Raw genomic sequence first — 20,192 nt, 5'->3', positions numbered from 1 at the left:
AAATTACATTTCATCTCTTCACAAATAATGTCATATTCAAACATTTGAATTAAACAACAATTCCATGTGAATCCGATATCTCTGACATTTAGACTTTCCACAGTAGAGTTTGTCATTCAATCCTTGATGAGAATGTGTCAGAGGGCAACCGAACTGACATAATATACCTTAAATACCACCGCATATGTTCAGTTGGTCGGATCACCAGAATATAGTTCATTTCCCCCAACTTCTGATGTTACCAGAACCTCTATGTTAACCCATGGGTTTCCTTATTTCACATCAGTTATAGTAGGGAGAGAGAAAAAGGGGGAAAGAGGTATTTATGACTGTCATAAACCTACCCCCAACCCAACGTCATGACAACTCTAACCTAAAGACCTGATTGGTGGAGTGCTGCAGAGCATGGTTGTCCATCTGGAAGGTTCTCTGATCTCCACAGAGGAACTCTGGGGCTCGGTCATAGTGACCATTTGGATTCTTGGTCACCTCCCTGACCAAGGCCCTTCTCTCCAGATTGTTCGGTTTGGCCGGGCGGCAAGCTCTAGGAAGAGTCTTGGTGGTTCCAAACTTCTTCCATTTAAGAATGATGGAGGCCAGTGTGTTCTTTGGGACCTTCAATGCTGCAGAAATTGTGGTACCCTTCCGCAGATCTGTGCCTCGACACAATCCTGTCTCGGAGCTCTACGGACAATTTCTTTGTCCTCATGGCTTGATTTTGGCTCTGATATGCACTGTCAACTGTGGGACCTTATATAGACAGACCGGTGTGTGCCTATCCAAATCATGTTCAATCAATTGTATTTACCACAGGTGGACTCCAAGTTCCAGAATCAGCTCTATGGAAACCGGATGCACCTGAGCTCAATTTCTTCTTTTGAATACTTAAGTAAATAAGTTATTGGAGGTGGAAACATTATGCTTTGGGGGTGTTTTTCTGCTAAAGGGACAGGACAACTTCACCGCATCAAAGGGACGGTGGATGGGGCCATGTACCGTCAAATCTTGGGTGAGAACCTCCTTCCCTCAGCCAGGGCATTGAAAATGGGTCGTGGATGGCTATTCCAGCATGACAATGAACCAAAACACACGGCCAAGGCAACAAAGGAGTGGCTCAAGAAGAAGCACATTAAGGTCCTGGAGTGGCCTAGCCAGTCTCCAGACCTTAATCCCATAGAAAATCTGTGGAGGGAGCTGAAGGTTCGAGTTGCCAAACGTCAGCCTCGAACCCTTAATGACTTGGAGAAGATCTGCAAAGAGGAGTGGGACAAAATCCCTCCTGAGATGTGTGCAAATCTGGTGGCCAACTACAATACACGTCTGATCTCTGATTGCCAACAAGGGTTTTGCCACCAAGTACTAAATTATGTTTTGCAGAGGGGTCATACTTATTTCCCTCATTAAAATGCTAATCAATATAACATTTTTGACATGCGTTGAGGATTCTTTTGTTGTTATTCTGTCTCTCACTGTTAAAATAAACCTACCATTAAAATGATAGACTGGTCATTTCTTTGTCAGTGGGCAAACGTGCAAAATCAGCAGGGGATCAAATACTTTTTTCCCTCACTGTACTCCCACTCCTAAATTGCCAGTATGCGCACGGGAGATCTAGAAGGCTTATTACGGCAAGAATGTGGTAAAAATAGGAATGTACGTGTTGTGCTCTAAAAAAATATTTATGAGATATAGATATTTTGTTTATAATGTTATTTATTATACCGTTAAGGGTACCTAGAGCAGAGGTGTTTTTTTTAAGCTCGACAATGTCAGGAACTGGCTTTAAATGACAAGCTATTCCTCTTAACACATCCAGGGAGTCTCATTCATTGCTCCTTCAAGTAATCTCACTGTACCTTAATGGGTTTGATGACAGATAAGACACGTTGACTAAAACAAACACTAAAGAATAAAGAATAACTGCTGCAACTACATGAAGTGATACTGGCCTTGTTTTACTGCCTCGTTATGAACAATGAGGGAACCACACAGCCCTCCAACACCGACGGCCTAGACCACTCAGCCTATAGTATCACAAGCCTGATGTATGAATCTGTTTTTTATACACGTTGAGTTTGGACACTGTGTACTATTTGAGAGGAAAGAAAACTGTACAGGGAGCAGTGGTTAAATAGGAAGCAACATTTTTTTACGACGCAAGGTACTTATTGAACTATTAAAAATATCACTGAGTATAGAAAACATTAACACCAGCTCTTTCCATGACAGAGATTGACATGGGGAAAGCAGTGATCCCTTACTGATGTTACCTGTTAAATCCACTTTAATCAGTGAAGATTAACCGGGCTCCTCCCCTTTAAGGTTTTTAAGCCTTTTTTGGTTGTATTTGTGCCTTTTCAGGGGGTGAATGGGCAAGACAAATGTAAGTGCCTTTGAATGGGGTATGGTAGTAGGTGCCAGGCGCACTGGTTTGTGTTAAGAACCTGCAACGCTACTGGGTTTTTCACACCCAACAGTTTCCTGTGTGCATCAAGAATGGTTTATTACCCAAAGGACATCCAGCCAACTTGACACAACTGTGGGAAGCATTGGAGTCCACATGGGCCAACGTTCCTGTGGAATGCTTTCGACACCTTGAAGAGTCCCCAATTGAGGCTGTTCTGAGGGCAAAGGGGGGGAGGGGTGGGGGGGTTGCAACTTAATACTAGGAAGTTTTTTTTTTTTTCATGTCTGGTGTACTCAGTGTGAGGCTGTCAGTCTTCTCTAAAGTCCTCTTTTTTGATTTATCTCAGAGACTAGAGAAGCACCAATAAGGGGAGTTTTTGAAACCTCCAATTCAAAACGTGGAAATAACTCAAGACTCCTGAAATTAGCCTCCAAAGCATTTATCATTTTCTGTGACGTCCAACCAATGACTACTAGTCCACCAACAGTCGTGCTTGGTACATTAACCTGACTGCAGCCTGGCCTGCACATTTACCAGGTCTGTGCAACTTGTCAAACCATCACCACAAAACTCTGCAGAATGGAGAAAAGGCTTTTTACACTTGAAATATGCCTCCTGAAGTACAACTCTACAATGAAGTACAGGTGTAATTAAGTTAAACATTTAACGCCAAGTTGAGAGCTGAAGTAAACCCATTCCTGCTGCGTGTCAGTCTGAGCTGTGGTGTGGAGGCTCTGCTAGGATCAGAGGAATGCAGGGACCCACCCTCCTGTCGTTAAATGACAGAGACTGCAGTTGTGGCTCCTTCCACCAAGCCTCTCCCCCAGAGCTAAACCCTTCATCAGCCTGCTGAGCCTAGTCCCCCCCCCCCACCCCTACCCCCTCATTAAGGTCCAGACTCTCCCCCACCACTAAACCCCTCATCAAGCCCAGCTCTTTCATTTGGACTGCCAACCAGATGAGCAGAGGGCTGGATCTCTGATTTGGACCAGACTCCAGTCATTAAAATGTACAGTCAAATCCTCTTTAACAATCCCATCCATTTCTTCCTTTCTATCTGCAATCTTCTGTAAACGAAAATCCAAATGCTTTTAGTGGGAATGAACTAGTGCACACTTTGGAGAGGAGGGCAGAATCAGGTGGCAGTCCCAGGTGAGGTAAAATCCTTTCCTGTGACATCACTTCCAGGTGGTGGAGAAGACCAATCCAACGGAGGCTGTGGGCGTGGTCTGTAAGGTGGACGGCTGTTACCAGGTGGTAGAATACAGCGAGATCTCCTTGGCTACGGCTGAGGAGCGTAGCACGGACGGGCGGCTCATGTTCAACGCTGGAAACGTAGCCAATCACTTCTTCACACTACCCTTCCTCAGGGACATCGTCCAGTGAGTCTCTCACACATACACATTTAACATAGCTAAACACAGTTAAAAATGCACACACAGCCACACACACAGCCCCACATACAGTAAGTGAGTAATTACATGGTGAATTGTTAACCCCCATTAAGCAGGTATTTGAGGTCATTACCTGCCTAGTGAGACCATCATAACCTGATAGAGAAGTAGTGGCCTTGGCCCTAGCTGGTTTCTAATGAGCAGTGTGTGTCAGCTGATAAATGGCTGGAAACATCGCAGTGAATTTTTATGAGTACCCAGAATCTAAGGTGAAGGAAATGAAAGGAGGAAAAAGCTGCAGTTTAGTTTTCTATGTCTGGACTTTGGAATTTTAAATACATGATGTCTTTGCCAGTGTTTTTCTTTCTCTTCATTGTTTAACAGTTATAACCAAGAGCATGTTTCAGATTTCCTGATCTCCCTTGTCTGTCTCTGTCTTTAACTCTCTCACCCCCTTTCTCTCTCCCTTTCCACCTCTCTCTCCCACTTTCTCTCTCACTCTCACTCAGGACATTCGAGCCTCAGCTGCAGCATCACGTGGCTCAGAAGAAAATCCCGTACGTGGACATGCAGGGAAGGCTAATCAAACCTGACAAACCCAACGGGATTAAAATGGAAAAATTTGTCTTTGACATCTTCCAGTTTTCCAAGTGAGTGCTGTGATTTCCCAACCGGCTTTAGCATGTGTGGAGCTGGCAGGCTGTTTCCCCTTTTAAAGGAAGTAAACTAAAATTACAATTCAGTAGTTGAAAAATTTGCATTTATTTTCATTGACTTCTCAATCAACTAAAAAGTAGAAGCTATTTATTTCAAAAGTTTCTACATTTCTGAATTTGAAATACAAATCACTTCCTGAATTGACTGCCTTCAATTCAACTGCCCGACCCTGGAGGTGAGGGAGAGGAGAAAGGGCAGCAGGATGCAGGAATCAGGGTTCTCCCTCCCCACAGCCAGGCTTCTGTTTGTAAGACCCAGGTCCTGACACCCAGATCTCTGGAGCCCCAACCTCAGCATCCTGCCCCATGGCAGGTTCCAACACCCCAGACCCCTAGCTGGAACCCCAGCTCCATAGCCACTGTCCCAGAGCTAGGAAGCACGGCCCAGCCCTCCTCATCCTCTTCCTCCTGCTGCTGGGGCTTGAAGAGGCAGGTTTTACGAGCTGCTCCAGCCTCCTCTCTCTCCCTGTGTCTCTCCCTCCCGCCAGCGGTTTAATCATCATGACATCATCTCTGAGTCATGCTGCTGCTTTTCCAACTTTACATGGAGTCAAAGGATTCTTCTCATTGCAACGAGGACGCTATTCTATGTGGCACTATTCGACAACCCTTCACTTTCAGGCTGTTTAAAACTGGAATGGGATGATGATAAATGTGTTTTGTTGTGGGTTAAACTGTATCACTAAAGATGTATTTTCCCATTGTGTGTGTGTCTCAGGACCTTTGTGGTGTACGAGGTTCTTCGTGAAGACGAGTTCTCTCCCCTGAAGAACGCAGACAGCCAGGACGGTAAAGACACACCCACCACGACGAAACACGCCCTCATGTCCCTTCATCACCGCTGGGTCCTCAACGCTGGAGGACACTTCATAGACGAGAACGGAACACGTGTGCCCGCAATACCCAGGTGAGAGAGACACGTACACAGTGAGTATACGTTCTATTTGACACGTTCATCACCATATAGTCTCCCTGTCACAGCTTTTTCACAGTCACACGTTCTCACAGCACTCCCTCACAGTTCCCCTTAACCCTGTGTGTCCTGTGTAATGTTTTAATGTTTCCAGAGACGGATCTGCAGGAAGTGGCACAGCTGATGTCAACCAGAAGTAACTATTCTCTGTGCTACTGACTGAGTTACTGCATGGTGACGGGGCTTTGGCTTTCTCACACATTCGCACAGTTCACTGTAACCAACTGTGACACACACAAACACCCAGGCTGTCTCAATTCTCTACAGTTGCTTCCTCTCCTTGTCACCTGTCCTTTGCTTTCACCTGGTCAGTTTATTCCGATCAGTGTGGGTGTAGTGAAGGAGACGAGGAGAGAAAAGGACTCGAGTTTTGAAATGCAGCCTGGGGTTTACCTGTGCTAGTACCCAGGTCACTGGGCAATGTCACAGGGTCACCTGCCCTGTGCAGGTGGGGGCAGAAGTACCTGGCTTGCCCACTGACTTGGTCCCTGTTCCAATAGTCTTCATATGCATCCTTCCTTCCCCTCTTTCTTTAGTCAATCACTGGCCTGCACGTGATTAGATAATTGTAAGCCAGTTTACCACCCTGTTACTTTCACCTAATAAATATCAAACCTTGCTAGATCAGTGATTACCTGAAGGAAGGAAGCATAAGATATTGGAGCAGGGCCTAGTGCTAACTGGGACAGTAGCTACTAACCCACGGAATGTGGAGCATGCTGGGTAACGGGCACTGGGCACGCTTTGCGATCGATGTTACTGATGATGTCACTGTTAATGTCTGTCTGATGGTGACGGGGAGATGGGTAGACGATGAGTGACTATTTCAGATCTGATGTTGGTCAGTTACCTGTGATTGTGACAGCAACACGAAATGCATTTAAATCCTCTTTATTGTTCAAGGATGATTCCAGTTTTAATATTTATAACATTCATAAATGCGACTTAGTGGTGTCATTTAGATTGTAATAAGGTGTAGTGGCTGTTTTTGTGTGATGTATGCGCTCTCCCAATCAATAGAGACTTCATTCACTTCCACTGACATTTCAGTGCTGACTTAGTCTTCCTGGACCTAGATTAAGGCTACTCCTGGACTAAATGGAATCTCAGTTGAAAGTGCTTTTTAGTCCAGGAATAGGCTTAATTTTAGTCCCGGAAACAGGTCTATGAGTCTAACTGCTGCTGTTGACGCTTTAATGCTTTGCTCCAAACGTTTCATCTAAGAACACCTGGAGCAGAGGATCACACATCCAGCTGCTTTCTCTTTTTTTTCTCCTCCTTGCACAAGAGAGAACCAACTAAGCCTCTCCTCCCTTCTTATGCCACCTCTTTTCCCCACAGCCTGAAGGATGGAACAGACCTGCCAATCAAATGTGAGATCTCCCCACTGGTGTCCTATGGCGGGGAGGTAAGGGGGATGGACTTAACAGTAGGGCCCTGTTCAAATAGAAAGAAATAGAAAAACAAGTGTTTCCCGTTATAGTTATTAAATTCAGCTTTACTAGCATTGATGATATCATATCCTGATGTCACTTCCTGTTGTTGTAGGGTCTGGAGGGGCTGGTGAGGGGGCAAGAGTTCCGCCCCACCCTGGTCATTGACGAAAGTGGAGCCCACGAACTGGTGAAGAATGGAGTGTGAGGGACAGCAGGATGGCGGGAGAGAGAAGGAAAGGGTGCGAGTGAGGGGGGGAAAAAAGAAAGATGAGCCAAAGACCTATTCCACTCCTCCCCCCGTTTCAGTGCAATAATGCTGTGTTCATGCGCTCTTGGAAATAATCTAACACAGGTTTCCGACATCCAAATACTGTTAATGTGAGCTTCCAAATCGGAATTATAAGTGGGAAACCTGTGCTATAATTCAGTACCATGAGCTCCAACCCCCAGTTGGAATGTTTTTTCCCAGATTTTTCCAAGGAGCACATGACCGCAGCATAAGATGAAGGACAGAAGCCTTGCGTGGCTGGATGAAGCAGTCTGAAGATCAAGTTATTTATTTTGCTTATAAGATGTATTTTTATATGGATGGATGTCTTGTAGAGGGAAATTACCCCCTACGCATTTTACCAAGTGATTTGTACATACAGATACATAGGAGTACAACGATTGTAATCAGATGATCCTAATATGATTATTACATGTAATGTAGGTACATGGAGGGTTTTATTTCTAATAACTGGGTAGTATAGCACACTACTGCTAGCCTAGTAGTAGTGTTACATTTACAAGTAGTAGTTGGGTCATTTTATTGAAGTAGCAGTAGTTGGATTTTAATTGGTAGTATCGATATTAACATATTTAGTTCAGTCGTATAGAGTTGAGATGGAAGGGGAAAGACAGTGAACCTGTTGAGCTATATGACCTGTTCAATTTTCTTTATTAAAGAAATGTCCAATTTGCAAGAGGTCTAAGCCTTCTTTGATTTAAACTCAAGGTTAGCGCAGTGTGTCGGTTTGCGGTGTGGATTTGTCTGCGAGCGCGCTCTGTTATGACTGTGTTGATTTGTCTGTCTCTGTGTGTGTGTGTGTGGCTGTGTGCGATGGATGTTTTTTGCATTAGAAGTCCTGGTGTGTTGAATCAGAGTTTCCAGCAGCAGCATATGGTTTGTGTTTAAGATGGGCCAGAGAGAGCATGATACACACTGCTGCAGCCACTCAGGAAATATAGTCTGTGGCTCCTAAGCGTCTCTGTCTCGCACACACCTACTCACTTTCTCCTTCCCCTCTCATGTCCTCTTTTCTCTCTCTCTCTTTCTCGCGCTCACTCCCGCTATATCCGACAGAAGGTATTGATTGCAGTGATCGAGGGAAATGTGTAGGTAACACTTTTTTATGAAGGGTTCCTTTAAATGTAAATGTTGAATTTGACTGCGGTAAATAACGATGTCTATTGTAGACGGTTATATTCCTTCAGGCAGATATGAAACATGACCATGTGCATAGATAGAGGTTTAGCAGGCTGGACTACTTTAGTGTGTGCGCTTTCTTCATTAAACCACCATGCTTTTCCACCATGAAGGAAATTAAACATTTAAAGGGGAATTCCACCCTGTGATAATTATGATCCTCCCTATGCCTTTTATTTCCTGAGTCTGGACCAAAGTTTTAGTCTACATCAGAAACGGAACACTGTCCGTGATGTCATCAGGAGGTGACCGTCTAACTCTTCACTAAGGTGAGCTCTTTCTATGGACTGAGTATAATGTATCTATAGGCTAAAAAGGACTTCATGAATTGTTAAGTTATTATCATAGTAATAGTACTGATGTCTGGCTTCCAATTCTAAATAATGTAAATTAAACTAATTCCAGTACAACCGTTGTAAGGGTACTAACAGTGTAAAAACACTACTTAAGTGTATTGTCAATGTCATTATTGTGGTGAATATAAATGTTTTTTTTTTGTATTGTAAAATGGAACCCTATCAAATGTTTTTTCCAGTGTTGAATTTAAGTTATTCAATGTTTTATTTTGTTTACATTATTTGTCAACAGAATCAAATGTAATTTCTTCCACACAACATTGAATTAAAATGTCCTGTGCTTCATGAATTTAGCTGCCATGAGTTAGTGGTTTGATTGCTCCATCAGGCTGTCAAAAGAAAGTGTTCAAGGAGAAAAAGGCATTCTGATTGGGTACTGGGGTCTGACTTAATTGAAACCATATGTATAGCATGAGGAATTCTGGGATTTTGGCATGCCCCCAAGAATCCTCAGAATGTGATTTTTTTTCTCTCCTCTCCGAGCTCCCTTTTTTTCCAGGGGTGTCTTGCATCAGTCCAGTGTATGTGAGAGGGAGCTGAGCGAGAGTGAACAGAGAGCGAATAGGCAGGCTTGGATTCTAACAGACTGAACTGGGGACACGGACACTCACAGGAATACTCCACCGCCTCCTCGGAACAAATGTTTTGAAAGGATAAACTCCTTAAAAGTATGTTTCAATTGTCCTTTTTCTCTCTCTAAAAATGTTTTGAAATATGACTTTCTCAGTGTGTTTCGATAGTAAATGGATTGGGTTTCACTTGAAGCTAGATATATGCTTATATTTTCTGTAGAATTGTGTCAGTACCTCACATTAGTCTGTGTCTGTGTTTTTAGTGTAGTTTTGAACCCATGTCCCATTTGCAAGAGAAAGAGAGAGCGTTGCTGTTTGCATGGCAGACTAGAATAGATGATAGCAGAGAGACATGATGCAGCCTTCTGCATTTCCACGCTTCACTGTGAAAGCACTGCTGCAATCCAGCTGCTACACAAAGGCCATTACACACATACTGCATAATACTGTTGCTCTGGTTTGAATTTGAAAATGGTTGTGCATTTGCTTGGGTGTTAATGTAGACTATTTGCACTTATCACAGAATATGATGACATTAAAAAATTACTCAATGTTTACTTAAATACAAAACCTAGGAGGCTCATGGTTCGCACCCCCTTTCATAGACTTACACAGTAATAATGACAACTTCCGGAGGACATCCTCCAACCTATCAGAGCTATTGCAGCATGAACTGATATGTTGTCCACCCAATCAAAGGATCAGAATGAATATTGAACTGGAAGCATAAGCTACAGCTAGCTAGCACTGCAGTGCATAAAATGTGGTGAGTAGTTGACTCAGAGAGACAATAGTTGAACAGTTTTGAACAAATGTTTTTTTTTTATCCGATTTTTTTTCTTCTTCAATTAGCTAGAAAATGCAGCTAGCTAGTTTAGCCTAGTCCATTAGCTAAGTTGACTATGACATTACTTTAACTAATATGGTGACAATGATGTACGCTGTGTGTAGCGGTTATGATATGAAAGTTCGTCTTGGAAAGGTTTTTTCGCCTGGTCACAGACAGCTGATGTATAGTGCATTGAAGTCCACAAGCGAAGGGAAAAGGTGAGAGGAGGAGAGCGCGTAGATACGAGAAGTGATACAACAAGCAGTTTTTGGGGAGTTTTTTTTTACAATGAGCTGTTTGTAATTGGCTACGAAAGGGAACTGTTTGTGTGGGATCAGCAGTGTATTCATTCCCGTGAGTGTTAAAACGTTTCTTAAACGGAACGGATAAAAATACCTGAATTTGTCCAGTACAAACTCTCGTTTGCAATTGTTGGACTAATGACTACGCCCTAGATCAGCTAGATGCAGGCAAGAGTGTGCAAGGCAGTATTGAATGTGTCACTGTCTGTCATATGTCTCTCGACCTGTGTGCACCTACGTTGTAGTCTTTCATTTATAGACTAGGTTGTAGCAACCTCATGATGAGTACAGGGGAAATGTCAGTATCATATTGTAGCCTAAACCTATTGAATTTAACTGGGTGAATGGAATGTGAATGAGTCATCCAGTATGCTGTAGTATGCCATACTCATAAAACCTAATTGTCCTCCATCTTAAATGGCACCAACTGCCACTTATCAGTTATGCCATACATTACAGGAAGTTAAACATTTGCTTGCTAGTTACATCATTGTTTTTTACTACGTATTAGTCAATGAAGATTATAGCCTCACATATCCTAGATATATCTGTGACATTGACCATTCTTTGAAAATTTGTACTGCAAAATAATGTTGTGCTTCCCAGCTGATGGGATATTGAAGGTCTTGTTTTGGCTGGTGGAGCAGCAGTGAAACTAATGTAGAAATTGCTTGAGGCTTTTTCACTTTCATGCTGCCACTTCAAAGCCCAGAGATAATTTGTTCTGTTTTGGTGGGTGGTCATTCACTGCGTTTAGGAAAAGTTGAGCAACTTTTCACCAGTTGAGTCCTGTCCCTAACATGTTATTTTTGCTTGGTATTATCATACAATTCACATATGGTCATATGTTATGTATTGTCATTTAGACTAAGGCATGTACAGTATAATGCTATGGTCTCAAAGATTTCCTCGTGGACAAACTTTGACCTCATAGCCTGTAAAGAGCACACCACCCATATGTGTGTCTTTCTTTGTCCTCTTGTCATGCAGGTGTTACGTGGGTGTTATGGAGGTAGTATGTAGACGGTATGTATGAGGTATGCAGGTGCCCTGTGTTATGTGGGTGACATCCACACAGAGGCTAAATTCTGCCATTTTTATATGGGGTTTGTAATAATAAATCACTTTTATCCCAAGCAGTTATATATATACACACAGACTCATACAGGCTTTAACTGGCTGAGCCATCTGAGCCACAGGTTGGTGGAAACGCCCCCAGAGTAATCAAGGACAGTTGTTCTAGAGAGGTTAAGGTGGGGGAGCATGTGGTGTGACCCACTTAGCCATTCCTGGCAGTGTGTGTGTGGGTATGTCAGAGTGTGTGTTGAGCCGGGTTCATGACCTCACTGCTGGTAATAGCCAGCCTGACCTCTCTCGTCCAGCTCTCAACATGTGCTTTAACTTATCAGAGGAATGCACCGCAGGTACTTCAACGGCCCAGTGAACACACAGCATGTACTTCTATGGCCCCTTGAACCACCTCAGTAAGGCTTACATAGCAGTTTGTGTTAACATTTTGAGAATGAATATCAAGACCGAAGGTCCAACAGTCAGACATATAGTAAACCGACAATTCAGGGAATCTAATGGAAAAGTGATCATGCTATAGAAAAATAGGAACACCATGGGGTGAAATCCAGACAGACAGAGACGCAGGCAGACAGAAACGCAGGCAGACAGACACAGAGACGCAGGCAGACAGACAGACACAGAGACGCAGGCAGACAGACAGACACAGAGACGCAGGCAGACAGACAGACACAGAGACGCAGGCAGACAGACAGACACAGAGACGCAGGCAGACAGACAGACACAGAGACGCAGGCAGACAGACAGACACAGAGACGCAGGCAGACAGACAGACACAGAGACGCAGGCAGACAGACAGACACAGAGACGCAGGCAGACAGACAGACACAGAGACGCAGGCAGACAGACAGACACAGAGACGCAGGCAGACAGACAGACACAGAGACGCAGGCAGACAGACAGACACAGAGACGCAGGCAGACAGACAGACACAGAGACGCAGGCAGACAGACAGACACAGAGACGCAGGCAGACAGACAGACACAGAGACGCAGGCAGACAGACAGACACAGAGACGCAGGCAGACAGACACAGAGACGCAGGCAGACAGACACAGAGACGCAGGCAGACAGACAGACACAGAGACGCAGGCAGACAGACAGACACAGAGACGCAGGCAGACAGACAGACACAGAGACGCAGGCAGACAGACAGACACAGAGACGCAGGCAGACAGACAGACACAGAGACGCAGGCAGACAGACAGACACAGAGACGCAGGCAGACAGACAGACACAGAGACGCAGGCAGACAGACAGACACAGAGACGCAGGCAGACACAGAGACGCAGGCAGACACAGAGACGCAGGCAGACACAGAGACGCAGGCAGACACAGAGACGCAGGCAGACACAGAGACGCAGGCAGACAGACAGACACAGAGACGCAGGCAGACAGACAGACACAGAGACGCAGGCAGACAGACAGACACAGAGACGCAGGCAGACAGACAGACACAGAGACGCAGGCAGACAGACAGACACAGAGACGCAGGCAGACAGACAGACACAGAGACGCAGGCAGACAGACAGACACAGAGACGCAGGCAGACAGACAGACACAGAGACGCAGGCAGACAGACAGACACAGAGACGCAGGCAGACAGACAGACACAGAGACGCAGGCAGACAGACAGACACAGAGACGCAGGCAGACAGACAGACACAGAGACGCAGGCAGACAGACAGACACAGAGACGCAGGCAGACAGACAGACACAGAGACGCAGACAGACAGACACAGAGACGCAGGCAGACAGACACAGAGACGCAGGCAGACAGACACAGAGACGCAGGCAGACAGACACAGAGACGCAGGCAGACAGACAGACACAGAGACGCAGGCAGACAGACAGACACAGAGACGCAGGCAGACAGACAGACAGAGACGCAGGCAGACAGACAGACACAGAGACGCAGGCAGACAGACAGACACAGAGACGCAGGCAGACACAGAGACGCAGGCAGACACAGAGACGCAGGCAGACACAGAGACGCAGGCAGACACAGAGACGCAGGCAGACACAGAGACGCAGGCAGACACAGAGACGCAGGCAGACACAGAGACGCAGGCAGACAGGCAGACACAGAGACGCAGGCAGACAGGCAGACACAGAGACGCAGGCAGACAGACAGACACAGAGACGCAGGCAGACAGACAGACACAGAGACGCAGGCAGACAGACAGACACAGAGACGCAGGCAGGCAGACAGACACAGAGACGCAGGCAGGCAGACAGACACAGAGACGCAGGCAGGCAGACAGACACAGAGACGCAGGCAGACAGACAGACACAGAGACGCACGCAGGCAGACAGACACAGAGACGCAGGCAGGCAGACAGACACAGAGACGCAGGCAGGCAGGCAGACACAGAGACGCAGGCAGGCAGGCAGACACAGAGACGCAGGCAGGCAGGCAGACACAGAGACGCAGGCAGGCAGGCAGACACAGAGACGCAGGCAGACACAGAGACGCAGGCAGGCAGGCAGACACAGAGACTTAGGCAGGCAGGCAGACACAGAGACGCAGGCAGGCAGGCAGACACAGAGACGCAGGCAGGCAGGCAGACACAGAGACGCAGGCAGGCAGGCAGACACAGAGACGCAGGCAGGCAGGCAGACACAGAGACGCAGGCAGGCAGGCAGACACAGAGGCGCAGGCAGACACAGAAGCGCAGGCAGGCAGGCAGACACAGAAGCGCAGGCAGGCAGGCAGACAGAGACGCAGGCAGACACAGAGACGCAGGCAGGCAGGCAGACACAGAGACGCAGGCAGGCAGACACACGCAGGCAGACACAGAGACGCAGGCAGACACAGAGACGCAGGCAGGCAGACACAGGGACGAGAGACAGGCAGACACAGGGACGAGAGACAGGCAGACACAGGGACGAGAGACAGGCAGACACAGGGACGAGAGACAGGCAGACACAGGGACGAGAGACAGGCAGACACAGGGACGAGAGACAGGCAGACACAGGGACGAGAGACAGGCAGACACAGGGACGAGAGACAGGCAGACACAGGGACGAGAGACAGGCAGACACAGGGACGAGAGACAGGCAGACACAGGGACGAGAGACAGGCAGACACAGGGACGAGAGACAGGCAGACACAGGGACGAGAGACAGGCAGACACAGGGACGAGAGACAGGCAGACACAGGGACGAGAGACAGGCAGACACAGGGACGAGAGACAGGCAGACACAGGGACGAGAGACAGGCAGACACAGGGACGAGAGACAGATTAGCAGGTTGTTATCACTGAGTCTCTCAGACATGCCATTTCAATTAGCAACCCCTCCCCCCCCCCTCAATCTGACTGATATCTCCAGATACAGAGGTAGAGATATAATGACACACTACTGAACCAGCAGGATATAATTTCAACACAGCAGACATGGGCTTGCCTGCCTGCCTGCCATAGGTCAATACGTCCATGTTTCATATCAGTGCCACTCGCTGGCAGCACATGACCAGATGGGAACGTCGGGAGTGAGAGGCAGTCAGCTCAGGCAGGCAGTGTGTAGTTTGGTATAAGTAGCAACATACTAGAGAACATCACCGAAAATACCAGATTTACTTATCGTGTGCTTGAACTCAAACCCTGCCCTAACCGACACCCCTTCCTTCAACACGACATAGAGGTAAGGTTCCCAGTAATACCAGTTGACAGAAATGTTAAGGTACAGACATGGTGTTGAAGTATTTTGATGTATAGTCGTTAGGGATGCAAATTTCAGTCTATTTTGTTGCAGACAAACCAACCCTCATTAACCAGTCAACAAACAATTCATTTTTTCCCCAACAGTAAAATTACTTGACCAAAGAAAATATTATGCATGCATACAACAAACTGACATTTTTAATTAAGAACTTAAGGTAAATTTCTTAGTCAAAAGGCTATAGCCCATTATTGACAATGCAACTGCTGTAAAAGCAGGTAATAAAACGGCATTATCTAACATTTGCCAAAATGCCATTTTGAGGGAAAACACTTCTGAACAGCCCACCTAATGTGAGCGGTTCCATATGTGACAGAGATGAAAATCTCAGTTAGAAACTTAGAACGAGGGGGAATCTAATAGCAACAATGATGATGAGTTGCTAACATGACTAGGATTGTGTGCGCATTTGGCTTCTGGACAGCGAAAGAAAGTTCATGAAAACCAATAGAACAGGAGAGAAATGCTGGTTAATGGCATGAGGAAGTCTTTATAAAAGAATTGCCTTCACATTTCTATGGTTGGATTTTGGCTAGGCTATTTCTAAGTAAGGTTAGACCGTCCTCATTATTTGAAGTAAAGTAAAACATTTGGGTTTCAAACAATTATACTGCAAGCTCACATTGTAAAGTGGTGGGTGACTCGCTGATCGCCTGCCAAGCATTGACTAGGCTATAGCGTATGCACTCGAATGGCGAATGGGAGGCGCGCTTTAATTAGGTGTTGAGATTGAGAAATAAAAATAGTAGCTCTTTTTAATCATGGCCATCAAAGTTTAACACATGATTGTATTTAGAATTGTTTTTTGTTGTGCAATGACTGGGCTTAAAAAAAAGCACGTTTTACTTCAGTACCAACTTTTTTGACGAGCTTCTCTTGTGCTGTCTGACAGGTGATAGGCCATTCCGCTCCTTAAACTAGGCTCTTTATGCTGTGCGCGTATGATAAAAGGTTGCGTGTTCGAATCTCATCACGGACAACTTCTGCATTTTAGCTAATTAGCAACTACTTACTAATTTAGCTACTTTGTAACTAGTTTGGAGGTTAGCTAACCTTAACCCTTAAACCTTATGCTTAACCGTAACCCTAGCCTAGCTAACGTTAGCCGCCTAGCTAACGTTAGCATTAGCCACCTTGCTAACGTTAGCCACAACACATTTTAATTTGTTAGATATACATTTTGAAAATTCAGAACATATTGTACGGATTGCAATTTGTAACATATTGCAATTCATATTATATCGTATGAACTGTAATTCAGAACATATCTTATATGAAATGGATGATGGACATCCACAAATTAATACTGTACTAAACGAAACCTAACAAAACGTCTATTTTCGGCAGCTAACTAGTACTTCATTTCAATGTACTATTGTGATTCTTACAGGACAACTGTGAACTAATGGTTAGTATGCACAGTCAGTCTCATCCTACTCTTAAGTACCAGTGCACATAAATATTACAACCACCTAAACATCTCTTCTGATTCGTGATCAATTCTGAGAAAACTGGGCTGAAGTTGTCTCTTCCTAGTTCAGTTAAGTCCAGATAAGGAGAACAGAGTGAATAAAGATAACTACTTTGCTTTGAGTGGGAATATGCAGTGATTTAATGGGGAGAAGAAAGAGAAAGAGGGAAGAAAGGGAGCCGGTCTCTTAACGCCTCACACAGATGGATGGATTGGCAAGAACCTGAAAACAACAAAATGATATTTCTCTCTCAGCTGTCTCTCTCTCGCTCTCCCTCTCTTTTGCTCCTTCTCGTGCCTAGTACTTAATAATATAACATTTTGTTGTGTGTCCGAATAAGTAGTATGATATTCAGGGTCCAAGAAAACAGAATCATTCAAACTGTCTCTAAGTGTTCTGTGTTCAGGAATGTCTTTGGAGAGATGTATTTATTGACAGCTTGAAACTACTCTGAAGTACCATAGTAATAGTACAGTAATTGTGATGGGAGTAGAAGTGGCAATATTTGCAAGTAGCAGTAATAGTAGTTAGGGTTGGGCGGTAAACAGATTTTCATACCATTTCTGTTCCATACCAGGTATAGAGTGTTACCGGAAGTGCACCCGAGGCACTACTTATTCTCTTTTTTTGGGACGCACAAAACAATTTAGGCTACAGGGGTCGAGGTTGTAACCAAGAAGCTTGATTATTGACATTTAGCCACTTAGCTAGCAAGTTAGCAAAGCAAATGCATAGCTGGAGCCATAAGCTGAATATAATTTATTTGACACATCTTAAATTATAAGTAGTGGCATATGGTTTGGATTTTTTTACAGTATTGCAAATCATCTGTTTTAGAAATACCCCAGTATTTCTATAAATTCTATATCGCTCAAGCCTAGTAGTAGTGTTACATTTACAAGTAGTAATTGTGTAATTTATTGAAGTAGCAGTAGTTGGATTTTAATTGGTAGTATCGATATTAACATATTTTGTTTAGTAATATTGAGTTGAGATGGAAGGGGAAAGACAGTGAGAATGGAGCGGGTCTTGGGCTCTGACATGATTTAAACACCATGGGCGGAAATGGAAAATAACTTCTTGGACCTGATAAGAGTTTCCACATTTAACATCCAAAACTGAGGGTTAGGGCCTTAGAATCAGTTAAAAGCTTTATTTATAAGGCCCTTTCTCTCTTGCTTTGTCTTTCTCACTCTACTAATATCGGTCCCATGACTTGAAGTGGATTTGTTAAAACGTTAACATGTGGAAACAGTGCAAGGGAAACTAAACCAAGGCATGGATTTCTTTCATACTTTGTCGATAGACTGCTTACAGGGTAAGGAAGCCAATGTAATTTAGGTGAACTATCCCTTTAACATCATCACCCTAGGTAGCACCTGTGGCCCGCCCATGAATGTTTATAGTCTTCCCTTCACCTCGCTTCCAGATGTCACACATTAACAGTACACATAATTCCTCTAATGACCAGGGAGAGAAGGGCTGTGTGTTTCTGCTCGCCTATTGTTTACATGCCTCCATCTGGCTTTGGGGCAGCAGGTAGCCTAGTGTTTTGAGCGTTGGGCCAGTAACCAAAAGGTTGCTGGATCAAATCCAAGAGCTGACAAGGTAAAAATCTGTCATTCTGCTGTTCCCCAGTAGGCCATCATTGTAAATAAGAATTTCTTCTTATTTATCTCACCCCTTTCTCTCTTGCTTTGTCTTTCTCACTCTACTCTCCCTCTATCTCCCTAGTTAAATAAAGGTTAAATAAATAAATAAATATTTGATTTGGATGTCAAGCTCTGCGATGCTATGTTATGGCCTTGAGGGAAAACTAGAGAGGTGGTAGTCAGAAGCACCTGTGGCTGGTAGCGTTGGGCTACACACACACACACAGTCCTAGCTAATGTCTGCAGGATCAATAAAATGCTCTCTGCATTGATTTGCTCTGTTAATGGCTGTCTATCAGCGGGCAAGTCTTTTGTTGTACAGGAATGTAAGCAGCCATAGCGTGTTTGTTTTTTTTTGGGGGGGGGGGGGGGGGGGTGGACTAGAGCAACTATGAAATTAGCAGATAGAATTGAAGTATATCAAATAACATTACTTGCATCATATTTAATCTCCTTTTTTATACATTTATTAATTATGCCCCTACCCCCCTCTCCCCTGGTTGGAAGTATAAAGTTTCTTTCCTAATCATACCCTTGAATTTATAAAAAGTTTGAATTTAATAGCCCACTAATCACTACCAGATTGTCACGGTCTTAGTCCACTAATCACTACCAGATTGTCACGGTCTTGGCCCACACTGACTGAAGTTGGGAGTTAATTATAGCTTTCAGATAAGAGAGAAAGAAGAGAGTTTCTCTGTTTCAGTGACACATGTCTTTCGGTGAAGCTCTATGGTATGTTAATGTGCAAGGGGGAAAATAGGGCCCTTTCGTGTGATGGTTTATTCTACTGACAGATGACAGTTTACTGCTGTTTCCTCCTGTAAAGATCTCCGCTACGGTATGCACAATCACTGCACTTCCAGAAACTCCAGTTGAAGTCAGAAGTTTACATACACCTTAGCCAAATACATTTAAACTCAGTTTTTCACAATTTATACTTGCATATTATTAATTAGCCTGCCTGGGTCACTAAACAGTCAGGGGCTGAGGGAAGGCAGATCCTACACACACATACAGTACACACACACACACACACATTGCAGACTCTTATCGTCTCTCCGGTCCTCGTCTCTCCGGTCCTCGTCTCTCCAGTCCTCGTCTCTCCAGTCCTCGTCTCTCCAGTCCTCGTCTCTCCAGTCCTCGTCTCTCCAGTCCTCGTCTCTCCAGTCCTCCTCTCTCCAGTCTTCCTCTCTCCAGTCCTCCTCTCACGCATGGCATACAGTAGCATGCAAGTGATGTTGACAGTAGAACCAGCCAGGGCAGGGGATCAGGGGTGGGGATGGGCTATGTGTTGACTACCGGCTCTCCCAGGGTGCAAGGACCATCACCCCTCTGTGTGACCATGAGGAAAGAGAGTAAGTCTTTCCAAGAAAAGCTGATTGTTTCTGCACATCCAAAACCCCTATTCAACAGCATAACACCCCTATCCTGTTTGCTTTTGCAATGTGAGAGTGTAGGATAACCTGGTTAGGGGCTAAAACGTGTTTTTGTTCCAAATTTCTCTAGGATTTTGCTCCCCTGGAGAGGTATGTGGGTAGACACACACGCCGCACACACAATCACGCACGCCCGCTGAAGCTGAATAAAGAGATCACAATTCCAGCCTCAGAAAGTCTGGCTTTCTGGCTTTCTGTCCTTGGCCATTTCCTGTTCTGAGCCTGGGGGGACCCAATAGTTTTGGAGAACAGACAGTTTCCCAGCACCTGAAGCAATGGTCTAGTTTTATGATTCAGGAACAGCAGACTATAAATGAATACAATAAACTTGGACGAGCTCGGTATCAAACACGCACACATACACA

The 20,192-nt window shown here is 44.9% G+C and overlaps 2 protein-coding genes across 6 annotated transcripts in view; both read left to right on the top strand.

The window, feature by feature from the left end:
* The window catches only part of LOC129855420 (UDP-N-acetylhexosamine pyrophosphorylase-like), a 30,636-nt gene extending 22,745 nt beyond the window's left edge, over nucleotides 1-7,891 (top strand). The window contains exons 6-11 of one of the 2 annotated variants that reach the window (XM_055923068.1): nucleotides 3,596-3,789; nucleotides 4,311-4,451; nucleotides 5,236-5,424; nucleotides 5,585-5,626; nucleotides 6,832-6,898; nucleotides 7,039-7,891. In XM_055923068.1, the coding sequence (XP_055779043.1) occupies nucleotides 3,596-3,789; nucleotides 4,311-4,451; nucleotides 5,236-5,424; nucleotides 5,585-5,626; nucleotides 6,832-6,898; nucleotides 7,039-7,131 (726 nt within the window). In that variant the 3' untranslated portion in view covers nucleotides 7,132-7,891. The remainder of the gene's footprint in view (nucleotides 1-3,595; nucleotides 3,790-4,310; nucleotides 4,452-5,235; nucleotides 5,425-5,584; nucleotides 5,627-6,831; nucleotides 6,899-7,038) is intronic. The other variant, XM_055923069.1, reaches the window with a different exon arrangement.
* Nucleotides 7,892-7,974: 83 nt separating this feature from the next.
* The window catches only part of LOC129855417 (discoidin domain-containing receptor 2-like), a 64,477-nt gene continuing 52,259 nt past the window's right edge, over nucleotides 7,975-20,192 (top strand). For 2 of the 4 annotated variants that reach the window (XM_055923064.1, XM_055923065.1), the window contains exon 1: nucleotides 7,975-9,418. The gene's annotated coding sequence lies outside the window, so the exon portion shown is untranslated. The remainder of the gene's footprint in view (nucleotides 9,419-20,192) is intronic. The other 2 variants (XM_055923063.1, XM_055923062.1) reach the window with 2 other exon arrangements.

The sequence above is a fragment of the Salvelinus fontinalis genome, chromosome 5 (assembly GCF_029448725.1).
Source record: "Salvelinus fontinalis isolate EN_2023a chromosome 5, ASM2944872v1, whole genome shotgun sequence".
Lineage (NCBI taxonomy): Eukaryota > Metazoa > Chordata > Actinopteri > Salmoniformes > Salmonidae > Salvelinus > Salvelinus fontinalis.
Note: the sequence above shows the minus strand (reverse complement) of the source record. Positions and strands in the feature narration are given on the sequence as shown.